A 13716-nucleotide genomic window follows, 5' to 3' on the forward strand; every position below is an offset into this window, starting at 1 on the left:
ATAAGTGAAGCTGGCCTATAGATTTGTTTCCTAAATCTTCCCTGTCTGATTTTAGAGTACTGCTAACCTGACAAAATGAAAAAAGAATGGCCTCTCTCATTCTTTAAACTCTATAACAATTACTATCTGTTCCTTCAAGGATCAGCAGAACATACTTGAAAAACTCTCTACATCTGTTGCCATTATTTTATTGATTTTTTTGTTGAGATAATTACAGATTCACCTGCAATTGTAAGAAATAATACAGGGGCGCCTGGGTGGCTCAGTCAGGTTAAGCGTCTGACTTCGGCTCAAGTCATGATCTCATGGTTCGTGGGTTCAAGCCCTGCGTCGGGCCCTGTGCTGACAGCCAGCTCAGAGCCTGGAGCCTGTTTCAGATTCTGTATCTCCCTCTATCTCTGATCCTTCCCTGCTCATGCTGTCTCTCTGTCTCTGTCTCTCTCTCAGAAATAAATAAAATATTAAAACAATTTTTTATAAAGAAATAATACAGAGATCTCTTCTACCCCTTAACCAGTTTCCCTCATTGGTAACATTTTATAAAACTATAGTGAATATCGCAGGAAGGATATTGACATTGACAAAATCCACTAATCCTATTCAGAGTTCCTAAATTTTACCTGTACTCTTGTGTGTGTGTGTATGGGTACATTTAGTTCTGTGCATTTTATCACATGTACAAGTCTATGCATACACATATGTAAATTTATTTAATATAACCTTAGTTTCACTATATATAGTTTTATATCAAACTTTTTGTCTATTATAAAGTTTCAAAGTTATAAATATTCTTCAAATATATTTTTAATGACTGCATGATATTTAGTGTATAATTTAGAATCTTTAATCTACTGTACACTCAGGTTGTTTCCTTTTTTTAATTATTATTAATAAATCTTCAATAAACACATTTTACCCAGCTATAACTATTTCCTTTGGATAGATTTGGAAAGGTAAAATTACTGGAAAAAATGGGCTTTTTACACCTTAACACTCAGAGATTCATCTAGTTCCTACAAGGACTCTTTCAGTAATAACCAATGACACATCCTCTAACATCACCCATGTTTAGAGAAAAGCTGAATACAAACATATACTCAATATCTCAACATAGAGCTAGGTCTCCCCAAATGAGGAAAGAGCACCCCAGCTATGAAAAATCAGGCTCGGGGCACCTGGGTGGCTCAGTCGGTTGATCGTCCGACTTCAGCTCAGGTCATGATCTCGCGGTTCATGAGTTCAAGCCCCCGCGTCCAGCTCTGTGCTGACCGCTCAGAGCCTGGAGCCTGCTTTGGATTCTGTGTCTCCCTCTCTCTCAGCCCCTCCACCACTAGTGCTCTGTCTCTCTCTCTCTGTCTCTCTCTGTCTCTCTCTCTCTTTCTCAGAAATAAATAAACATTAAAAAAAGAAAGAAAGAAAAAAGAGCAGGCTCAATCGTGCATCTCCCAGGCCACTCTTTGGGCTGGAGCTGATGGGATAAGCCCATGTAGCGTACAAAGCCCCCACGAATCAGAAAACCATGAATCAGAATAATAGTAATTAACACATGACGTAAAACATGAATATGTCACTGTGTTAAAAGCTCCTATATATTCTGTCTCGCATAATCCTAAACACCTTGTTTAGAATATTCCATTTTATAGAGAAAACTGAGCGCAGAGTGACTAAAAATCTTGTCCCAAGTTACACAGTGAAGGGGATTCAAACCCAAGCAAGTCTTACCTCCAATGACCAGGCTCTGAGCCAGTCTACCACACTGCCTGCTCATTTAGATTCTCGCTTGTGGTGCCCACAGCACTTACACTGGGTTCTGGTGCTACAGAGAGGAGCAAGGGCAAGGCACCAGTTAAAGGCCCCTCTCTAGAAATGGGCATCTAGGCCAGAAACCAAATGAAGAGCCTGAGACCCCTCAGTGACTTATGCCTTAAAAAGCCCTCTAAATTAGGGATGACTGGGTGCCTCCGCTGGGGTGCTTGGGTGGCTCAGCTGGCTAAGCGTCCAACTCTGGATTTCGGCTCAAGTCATGATCTCATGGTTTCTTAGTTCGAGCCCCACGTGGGAAGGCGTGGGGATCTCTCTCTCTCTCTATCACTGCCCCACTCACGTACTCTTGTTCTCTCTCAAAATAAATAAACTTTTTTAAAAAGCCCCCCAAATTATAACAAGTTATGTTGTCTTCTGTCCAAAATGAAAGTGAATTCCATCACATCAACTGGTGTTGATCATCACATCAACTGGTGCTGATGCTACAGTGGCTTATGTCAGAAAATATATGACAAAATACTAGATCATGAACATTCAGAACAACATATCTAATGCAAATACATGATGAATACTCCATTCGAGTTAACTGATTACCATCAGCTCTTAGAAATGACGTACCTTTTAGTAATGTGAATGAATTCCCTCCTTCGGTGATAAAATAGTAAGTATTTGGCAGGAGCTTAATAATTACTTATTGATTAGGTTAATCTGAACATTTCCCCAATCTTACCCTGAAGCATATAGAAAAACTAAATGTTAAAGACAGAAAATTCTTGAGTTCATGCATCATTTTATACATGGGGAAGCTGAGGTAGGTCCCACAAGGATTAAGATAATTAACTACATGTATGCAAAACCTCACTTTTGCCCTAAATATTGTACACCTACTTTTAGTGTCTTTATATTTAATAATATAGCCTCTGAAACTAATATTTGACTTTTACTCTTTCTTGGTAAGAACTAGAAAAAAAAAATCTTCCCTTAATAATTGGCTATCTCATTCCATGTGTCATCCTATCTTGAGACTAAACTCTATTAATTGCACATACTCCTTAAATATCAGTACTATTTGTATTTAATATACCTGTATAATCAGCAAAGAAAATAAACATCCAAATGCTTTGTAAAGGGCACATTCTCTGCATCTTTGTGACATTTTCAACAGAACAAACTGAACAGCAGAGGGGAAAAATGTGAAAACATATCTTGTCTTTAACATTAACCGTAGCTTGGAGTCCAAGACCATGAGCTGGCTCTCACATCACCGAGTGCACACAAGTTGGCCTCTCTCTGCTGATATGAAATTCAAATGCGAAATCTCCAAAGACTTCAAGGTTTCTCCCCTTCTCCCAGTCCTACCAATACTTTGAGATATCCAAGAAAAACATTCATGATTCTATTTCAACAGCGTTCTTTCCTATTCAGAGGCAGTCACCCCTCTAGCCCTTGTTGCTAAAACTAATGCGGCCCCAGAAACAGAGTTGTCAAAACACAGCGAGATTTTTGATAGTAGGAACCAAAACTCAAATTGCTAAAAGGAGAAATTTTATGCATTTCTACTCTTAAAAAAATACTCTCTCCACGCACCCACCCCTCCCCCCGGCCCGACATTCCCTCACCAGCCTTGCTACCTCCTTTCAGGTGACCAGCTACACCCCAGCATGCAATACAGACATGACTCTCTCCTTCCAGTCTGCTAGAATGTCAATGGAAGCAAACAGGAGGAAGCATGGATGCACACCAATGATTGCAGGACTTGCCTGCAATGTCTTGTTTATTCTTCATGCCAATATTGCAATGTTGATGAAACTGAGGTCTAATGAGTCAAAACTGGCAAACTGGCCCAGGTACACCCATGGGTTGGTGGATTCCGTTGATCCCAGACCACACGGCTTTCAGTGGCCAGAGCAAAGCTGAGCTTCAGGGGAACTGATGGATCCCGGCTGCCTTTGCCACGGGCACCAGCACTTAAATATGGATCATTAACAGTTGTTTACCAAGCTCAGCACTGTGCGGGGAGGAAATGTGTGAAAAGGAAGGCCCTCCCCTTATAGGACACCAATCTCGATGGAACAGAAAATTCACCTCTTAGAATGTCAGAGGGCTTAAGAACATCTTATACAGCTCCCACATTTCATAGACAAGAAAACAGAGGCCAAGAAAGGAAGAGAAGAACCAATTGTTACCTTCTGTGCCTCAAGCACCATTCCTTTTTTTTTTTTTTTTTACATGTTTTATTTATTTCTGAGAGACAGAGACAGCGTGAGCAGGGGAGGGTCAGAGAGAGAGGGAGACACAGAATCTGAAACAGGCTCCAGGCTCTGAGCTAGCTGCCAGCACAGAGCCCGACGCGGGGCTCGAACCCATGAACCGTGATATCATGACCTGAGCCAAAGTCGGATGCTTAACCAACTGAGTGAGCCACCCAGGAGCCTCTCAAGCACCATTCCTACACGCCCTCATTTTAGGCTCACTATAATCATGTCATAAAGCCATTCGGGTCCAAATGACACACATGTACATATGTATTTTTTCAAGTGACTTGGAGTTGCAGTATCTTGTCCACATACTACAGTAAGTGGCAAAGTATCAGCATCTGAACCCAACTTACCTACCTCCCATGTCGAACCCTTAGTGTTCTACAGTGCTCCCCAAGGTCACACAGCTATATACTGCCAGGAGCCTACCAACCAACCCAAAATAGCATATAAGAAGAGGTAAAGTACGTGAGCAGACCAGCAGTTCCCAAATGTGGCTGATTCATTAAAATCATCTGAGATGCTTCATAAAAATACCCCACCCCCTTTCAGGCTACTGATCATGTAAGTCTGAGATGAAGCCCTGAAATCTGTATTTTTACACACCTCCAATGATTCTCATCATGAGTCTGCTGTACCGTTCACAGAAAAATAAAAACAAGGGCTCAGTCAAACATGAAAGGCCATCTGGAGGCTGGGTCTGAATCAACAGAATGTTAAGGGAGAAACACTAAAGCGGTGGCTATGTCCCAGGAGTGTTCATGAGCGTGAGGCCAGCGGGCAGGCGCCGGGGAGACATGATGGAGAGTGATTAAGGGAGAAGAAGTAGAAAGGAGCAATATTATGAGCATCTTCTAAACCTGGCAGAGGTGTTTAGTTAGAGTCCATGCCATGATAACAAGGAAACACAGAGGTTTGTGGACCATGGGAGCCCCATCTGAATGGTACAGGATAAATCAAACAGCAGGTGAGCATCTGGGCCAGGAAGAACCACTAAAAAGCTGCTCACATAAAGGCACACGTCTCAAGAAAGACAAAACTAAAGGAAAAGCTACCTGGATCACTAGAATGTGAGCTGCGAGAACACAGTTTGCCTGGTTTGCTCAGTGCTTTATCCCCAGCACTCGGTAGGTGCTGAACTGTGTTTGTGGAATGACCACATAGGTGGATTTAACGTCCAACTGGACATGGATGTCAACAAAGTGGAATGACTCAAGGACGCCTTCAAAATTCAAATCCCAAAGACTAGAATGAAGATGATGTTACTGGCACAACTAAACAAAGTAAATAACAGTAGCTTATTTTCAGCAAAGGCTCTTCTTCATTCCTTCTTGCTTTTTTTTCTCTAAAACTTTATTTTGGCTTCTGGGCCATGAAAGAATTAGGTGATTTTTGAGAACCTGGAATGTACTGTTGATGGTGGCAGAAACAGCAAGTCTTCTTCCATGGTGGGAATGAAATGATGAGAGGCGCCTGCATGGCTCAATCGGTTAAACGTATGACTTGGGCTCAGGTCATGATCTCTACTGTTGGTGAGTTCAAACCCCATGTCAGGCTCTGGGCTAACAGCTCAGAGCCTGGAGCCTGCCTCGGATTCTGTGTCTCCCTCTCTCTCTCTGCCCCTCCCCTGCTCATGCTCTGTCTCTCTCTCTCTCTCTCAAAAGTAAATAAACGTTTAAAAAATTTTAATATAAAAAAAGAAAGAAATGATGAGAGAGATCATTTAGTTTGATTTTTGGCAGTGCTGAAAAGGGGCAGTGTTGTGAGGAGCTAAACCCAGATGACATTCCTTACACCACCTATTGGATCACTGCCAGCTGACATGCCAAATAGCACGGTGGCTTGACCAGACTCCCTATAAACCTTAATGACAGAGCTGCCCGGATTCTGAGTGGCTGGATCCTCGGGGCTTTGCCAACCTGAGGACACTCCAGGCCACCTGTGGCTGACCAGGCAGATCTCCTGAAGACTTGAGAATTAGTCCTGCCCAGGAAAAAAACTAGGTAATCTTTTGAAATCCTTTCCAAACTAATGATTATTCAAGGTGTCATGTGAGTAATCATATTACGCAGTCCTTCAAAACTAGATGTACCAGGTCCCAGAAGCAGGAATTGGAGAGCAAACTCTAATTCCTTTTAGGACATCCATCTTTCACAAGCCTGATCTTACAAAATATTTATTTCTTAAATGATGTCTACCTACTTCTAATAACCAACTAAAAGAGAAACAGGAATTCTATAAAATTCCCTAGCAGAAATAATTTGTTTCACTACTGGAGCAGCCAAAATATATTTTTTTAAAGAACTGAAAAAGGTTATATGGTTCCAATTTATATTTTTCTTTCTAATGCAAACTTTCCAAAGCCTGCCTTTTATAATGCAGAGAGGTAACGCATGGGTCCAAATGACTTGACAGTTTCCTTTAATTTACACACACTGAAACATGTGTATAAAATTCCACTAGTTCAAAACATTTCCTCTTCTTAGACATATTTCCAGTTCCAATTACATGTTTATAGCAGTCTGCAATATATTATTTCTAAAGATAAACAGTCAAGTTAAAAAAAAAATGGATAGAAAAACAGCAGCATATCACTACCGCCACACTCAGTCTTTCCCCTCACATGGTGTTCCCGCAGCGAAAGCCCTAGCCTGCTGCTGGTGCAATGAACGGACGCATCACCACAAACAGTCCTTGCTGTCTCCAGCATTCAGAAAGGAAGAGCCAACAAGTTTCTTCTCACAGCTTTGAGCCTTCATTCCTAAGAACCTCCTTCCCCCCTCACCTTGCCTTGTGCTTAGTATAAAACTCAATAATTCAATAACCGCACACATTTTTCCTTTCCTCCTTATAAAGACAGACTTAAAGCTCGGAAGACCACTAACTACCTCTAACTCCAGGAAACTGCTACAGTTTCCAAATTAAAATACGAGCTACTGGAAATAATGTGCTATGATAGCTAATTGTTGAAAAATTAAGCCTTTCAACTTCGCCTATGTGGTTGCTGCTATACCTCAAACAGAGACTAAAAAGTAATTTGAAATGAACTAGTAGCCACCTGAGCTTTGAAACAGCCTAATAATCAAGACCGTCTACTAGAGTCTCCAAGTTGACATTTTAAAAATATCTAATCACCCTCTTGGATGCTAGTCCAATTACTGAAAAGAGTATCAACCTCAGGGAAGGAGCTCACCGGGAAAGCATCTAATCCTGGTCAGAAATGAGAAATATTAGAACCAAAAAGACAGAGTTCAGGAGAAAAGTGTCACCAGACAGGAGAACAGTTCAGCCACAAAGCTTCCTTAAGAAGCAATGTCAGATTTATGCAAAAATCCAGAGAACCAGAAGACAGAAGCATTCTGTCTGGAGAACCCCAAAACAGTAACAGTTCCTGGCAAATCCTGAACAGGATTCGTCCAGAAAAAGGACTTCCTTAACCCTATACAGCCTTTTAGGCTTCTCTTGAAAACCTTTAGAGGGAGTTCTCCCTTTGCCCTGTTTTGCAACAAGATGAGCAATAACGTTTTTTCCTGAAATAAACAGAGAATCTCTCCCTTTTTGTGTACAATGAGTCAAAGTTCATAACTGGCTGCGAGTTAACCAGTCCCAACGGATTAGCCCATCGTTTGCCAAAGAGAAGTACTGATAAGGCTCGCAGTTCTATTTTACAGCCCAAGCACCCAAGCACTCATCTCTTCTGTCTACAGTGTACAGGTCTGCTTTTCAATCCCAAATAACGTTTGGGGACCTGCTAGTACACACAGCGGCTCCCACGCTGATGGAAAATGTCCATCTGCTGTTCAGTGCCCGAGAGGTTTTCCACTCTTTAAACCGCTTCAACTCCAAAACGAGGGAGAAGGGGGAGGGAAACTCACAAAACCATCCCGGGACAAGTTACTAGGTGGCAAAGGCAGGAGGTATGAGGGGCTAAAAAGGAGTCAAACAGCTGCACTCCGTCCCGGAAAGCACTGAGGCTGCGGACAGTATTGGGGTGCTCAGGCTTCCACCTAGCCTGGCAAAGCTGGGGGCGCCCAGGTAGGGGCCGCCACCGACCTGAAAAGCCCAGGGAGGCAGATCCCTTTAGAGGGCGCTCATCGGGCGACGTAGGGAAACAAACTCCAGCCCCAGAAGCTCGACCCAAAGGAGGAGAATCCAAGTTCCCACTGCCGCGGCCGGGGAGGGAGGCTGGCTGCACGCAGCCGGCCCCGGCGGGAGAAGAGCCTCCTAGGGGCCTCGGAAGCACCGCTGCCAGGGCCCGCCAGGACAAGCGTGGCAGGCTGCAAGCCTCGGTCCCCGAATGGCCAGGCGACCCGAGGCCGAGCCTGGTGTCACCCCGCCTTGCCCTGCACGCTCCATTCCAGGGTAATCCGTATTAAAATGTCCTCCTGCCCCTAAGGGCCCGCGGGGCTGCCCCCCGCCTCTCAAGGGCTGGGATTCCAGAGCCCGGGGCCCCAGTATTTTCCGGCGCCTTCCGCGCACCCCGCGGGACCCGGGACTGGGCCTCAGGGGGTAGCCTTTCCACGAAGTGTCTGCTACCTCGCCCCAGCCACAGAGAACACCGAACAAAAGAACTTTTGCAAACTTTCCTCTCCGGACACTCTCGGGTTTCTTAAATCGGGACCCCATCTCCCCAGGACTTGCATTCCACCGAGGAGGAAAGCTAGCTTAGCGTGGGGGGTGGTGTGTGGAAGACAGGATCCCCAAGTTTCCAGGCTGTCCCTGGGTCTCGCCGAGCGCGCGGAGGGGGCGGGTTCCCTCGCCGGCCCTCCTCCGGCTGTCCTGGCCCCCCTTTCCTCTAGGTGCTTCTCGGGCCACGCAGCAAGACCCCTCCGAGGGCGATGTTGGGAGAGAGTCCAGGGGCCTCTGCGGTTAGACAAAACTGCGATCCTCGCGCCCTCACCCCCGGGGACCTCGCGGCAACCCCGGCGAGCGGCGCTTTTCTGCGGGAAGGGAAGGCGAGGGGGAAAGTGGTGGAGGGGCGAGCGCATTTGTCCCACTAGATTCCCGGGGGCCAGGCGCCAGGTCGGGGTGGGGGGCGGGGGTAGGGATCCCCCGGGAGGCGCTGCCCGACCGCCCGTGGGAGCTGCGGACTCCCCTCGGCCCGGAGCACCCGAAACGGCGCGCGCTTCCCCGTCCTGGCCCACTCACCGACTCCGCCGACACGCAGGCCACCAAGCCCAAGGTGAGCAGGATCCAAGCGCGCCGCATATTCCCCGGGGACCGGCTGCTCCCAGCCGCCGCTTGCACCGAGGGCGAAACGAAGCCTGCTGCCTAGCGCCCGGCGCGGCCGGTGCAGAGGGATCCGGGGCAGAGCCGCAGCGACCGCGGCTCGGGCTCGGGCACTGGGGCTCCCGGCTCGGGGGCGCGGGCNGCTGCGCCCCGGGAATGCGGCGCCTTCTCACTTGCTGGTTCCTGCACTCCGAAGCCGAGTTGTTGCTCGGGGGAGGCTGTTCTCTAGAGCTCGTCTCGTTCTGCGGCTGTTTTACTCCTCCGCGGACTCCGTCCCCGTGTCGCGGCTCAGTTGCTGGTTTTGAGGAATAAATTAGATGGCTTGGAATGTGGCTGCAGCTGAAGTTTGGGGGCACAGCGGTCAGGGCGGGCGGGCGGTCCGCGCGGCTGGAGCTCCGGGAGTATATGGAGAGAAGCGCGTCCGAGCGGGGCTAGTGGCTCAGCGGCTGCGCCCCTCCCCCTCTCCCGCCACCGCCTCCCTTCCCTGATCCTCCTCCTCCTCCTCCTCCTCCCCCTCCTCCTCCTCTCCTCCTCCCGCTCCCTCCCTCCTGCTCCCTCCCTCCCTCCCTCCCTCGCCTGCCTTCTCCCAGCTCCTCCGGGCGTCTGGGGGAGAGGAGGCGGCAATGTGACTCCCAGCTAAACCCGGGAGAAATTCCTACAGGATTACGCCTCGATTGGCAGCTTTGGGGACCAGTGGGCGCCGGTGGCTCCGCGCTGTGGCCGCTCTGGATCTGCTGGTCCGCAGCCAGTGCTCCAGCGCTCCAATGCTCCTTCGTTTTCTCCCTCCCTCTCCTCTTTTCCTCTCTCCACCTTCGTGCTCTTTTCTTCTCTATTTTCTTGTCTCCCCACTTTCACTTTTCTGGCAAGCGATCGGTGAAGCAACAGGAGACATATTTTAGCTTTTCTGCCCGCGAGAATTAGACCAGTAGAAAGAAACTGCTTTGGGAGTTGGAAAAACATACACAAACTTTACAGATGCCTTCAAGCAGTGTGAACTGGTCATAAATCACAAATTCATGAAAATTGTATTTTAAAAGAGAAGGCAATGTAATAAATGTGTAGTAGGAGTATTCCCCACCCTTCCTAAACCGCCTTCTGAAAGAAAAAAGGAGTGACCCCCTGTAAACCCAAAATGAAACACTTTCAAAGCTCATAATTTCATTAAGGACTTAAATACCAGTCTGCCTCACACACAGTTTAAGCCACTAAGTCATTTTACAGGCTTCATTTCAGCATTGAGGTGTTAACGTTTGGAAGCTACAAATAGGGCAATTTGATGAGAAATTGGATAGAGACACTGAATAATAACAGATTTAAGAGAACTTCAAAGAAAAGAGAGATAAAGTAATTTTTGGTTCGAAGAAAATAATGAGCATGTACTTCCTGAATAGAAGTAATTGAAATATTTTGTGATGAAAACTTTTTTCAACTCTGTGTCTATCGTATGTATACTACAGAACATGCCAAATACCTATTCCCTTCTAGTTTCTAACACTATTTTTCTCTCTGACTTCTGGAGTAAAACTTGTAGAACCTATTCTCCTCGAACGCCCACTCCAGGAGACCAGGGACCTCTCTGTTTTTCACCACTGTATTCTCCTTCCTGATACATGAAGACACACAATAAATATTTATTGAATAAATTTTGATCTAAAACTCAATCTATACTGCATAAGAATTGTGAACTTTTAGGATACATAGATGTGGATATATAGATACAAGGCCATGGTAATTTTTGAACTTAGAATAAAATACATTCATACTCTGAGAATTATAGTATCCTAGTAACCTTTCACTGCAATAAATCTCAAAGAAAAAGACATTGGAAAACTGGAGAGTTATAGCTCAAGTACATCCAGCCCTTGGCTGTTTGAGTGCCATCCATGAACCTCCCCACGGGCAAATCGAGGGCACTGGCAGTCGAAAAAGGTAATGTAGAGAAATAGAAGAGCGGGCAAAGGAGAAAAAGAAAAAAAATCAGGAGACCAGAAGTTGTTTCATCAGATGCTTCTGATTCCATAGGAACTGAGCTGGCAACTGCGGGTCAATGTGGGTCCAGCTTGGTTTTTAGAAGAATGAACTACAACCATATTTCTAAGACGGATTCTTTGTGGTTTGAAGAAGTTCATGGGATGGAGGAGAGAGGGACTTCTGGAAGGAGTTTCAAAAGGAAAATGAGCAGTGTGAGAGAAATACAAAGAGCCACAACATGTTACCTCCCCCCCCAAAAGAGATCTAGTCTGCTCTTCAGTCTTCGGGCAGCGCCACACCTCCTCTCTCCCCAACAGTTACAAACATCAGATAAATCAGAACTCTAATGAAAGGGGGAAATGCACTCATCTGCTGACTCTCTGAGCTATTGCTGTTTATCGGGGCATCTACCTAACAAGAAGCATGGTGGCTGGTCTCTGATTCAGCTTGGGCAGACAGTGATAAAACTAAATAAGCACACGCATCTGTTCGAGGGACATATACACCTAAGCTCTTGGTGTTTATGAGACTCTTGGTGATTTGTTTTTTATAAATGGTACGGAAGCATTGAGAGTATGTGTGATAAAGGGAATGGTAGCATTTTGAGAGTCACACAGTATCAGGTATTTGATAACAAATAAATATTCAAATCCCGTGTTCAAATGCATTACCAGGTGTGGCCAGAAGGATAACCTGGAGGTACAAAAGGCCCTAAAAGGAAAACCACCTACACGAGGGCTGGGGACAGAAAAGTTGCCTCACGCGGAGTGGGTGGTGGTGGGAGGGGGACAAAGGCTGTCTGATGGTGTTAGGAACACGTCTAAACTTGGAAATGATAAAGGTCCATGTCTTAGTCTGGGCTGCTAATAAGGAAGATATCATTGACCGGCTTATAAACAACAAACATTTCTCACAGTTCTGGAACGTGAGAAGTCCAAGATCAAGGCACTGGCAAATTCGGTGTCTGGTGAGAGCAGGCTTCCCGGTTCACAGATGGCTCTCTTTGCTGTGTCCTCACACGGTGGAAGGGGTGAGGGAGTTCTCTGGAGCATCTTTGATCAGGGCATTAGAGCCATCCAGGAAGGCTATACTCTAATGACCTAATCACCTCCCAAAGTCCTATCACCAAATACCATCACCTTGGAGATCAGGATTTCAACAAAGGTATGGGNGTAATTTTTTTTTTAACTAAATAAAATTCAGTGGGAATCTCATGACATATATCTAATATACATAGCAAGTGGCTAAAGTCAAAGGCTCCTCCCTCATGTATGTTTTCAGGCCCTCCTTTTGAGGGCTATGCTTTCAGGGGCACAGCAAATAAACTAGCAAAACTAATCACTTCCCAAATAGCTCACTGATTGCTGAAAGAATAAACAACCTATCTCAAGAATCTTGGAAGAAAATATAGGAGATGAACAGAATATAAAGACAGAGATGCAGGGGTGCCTGGGTGGCTCAGCCAGTTAAGTGTTAAGACTTCAGCTCCGGTCATGATCTCAAGGTTCATGAGTTCGAGCCCCACATGCGGTGCTCTGCTGGTCAAAGCAGAGCCTGCTTTGGATCCTCTGTCCCTCCCCTGCACAGGTGTGTGTGTGTGTGTGTGTGTGTGTGTGTTTGTGTGTGTGTGTGTTCTAATGTCTCTCTGTCTCTCAAAAATAAATAAATATTTTAAAAAATTTTTAAGGAGAGGCAGACATGTAAACAATGGGGGAAAGGGCACTGTGAATTAACAGAAACAGAACACAGGAGATGATAGAAATGAAAGCTACTAGAGACATATTTTTAACCTAAGCTGACACAGTAGGCTCTTGTCATTAGGAACCTAATGACATCACGTTATCACCATGGACAAGCAGGTGCTGTGGCCCAAGGTGAGCTGTCAGAGTAGGACACCGCAAAGGGAGAAAGATGCCACTTTGTTGTCTTCGGTTGTTTTTCACTTGCCATTCCCTGGAATGTCACCAGGGATCTAGGCTAGAAACCTATTCAGTAAGATCAGCCCTGACTAAATTCACTTGAAAGATGATAGAACCTGAAAATAACAGGAAATCCAGCCAGCCAGCTATTAATTACCCAGGCTAATAATGGCAAGTGAACCGAGGCCATGATGAAAACCTACAGGCAATCCAAAAAAAAAAAAAAAAAAATCTCTTCTTACCCTCAGCCTTTCCACTTTTCTCTCCATTCACTTGCATCACTCTTTTGCCAGGGACGTTGGCTTATTTTTAACTTAAGAGTTGCCCTCGAATTACAAGTCTGTGACTAAGGTACATGTCAAATTGTATCCTGAAATCCAGAAATGTAAATTTTAAAGAAAACATTATTTATAGACTACATTATTTTGGGGCATCAGACATTTACCTGAGAGCTGAACTTGGATATATGAATTCGGGAAGGTTCCACAAAGATATCTTCAAGTTACTTGCATTGCATTTGCATATATCCAGTTGAACATGAAAATATAATCCTGGATGATTTTATGTAAAATGGT

At 45.4% G+C, this 13716-nt stretch overlaps 1 protein-coding gene across 1 annotated transcript in view; it reads right to left on the reverse strand.

Moving 5' to 3' along the window:
- The window catches only part of SDC2 (syndecan 2), a 104395-nt gene extending 95081 nt beyond the window's left edge, over window positions 1-9314 (reverse strand). The window contains exon 1 of the mRNA XM_077748180.1: window positions 9171-9314. Coding sequence (XP_077604306.1) covers window positions 9171-9230 — 60 coding nt within the window. The 5' untranslated portion in view covers window positions 9231-9314. The remainder of the gene's footprint in view (window positions 1-9170) is intronic.
- Window positions 9315-13716: the final 4402 nt, after the last annotated feature.

This window comes from Crocuta crocuta, unplaced genomic scaffold, assembly GCF_008692635.1.
Source record: "Crocuta crocuta isolate KB4526 unplaced genomic scaffold, BGI_CrCroc_1.0 scaffold39, whole genome shotgun sequence".
Classification (NCBI taxonomy): Eukaryota; Metazoa; Chordata; class Mammalia; order Carnivora; family Hyaenidae; genus Crocuta; species Crocuta crocuta.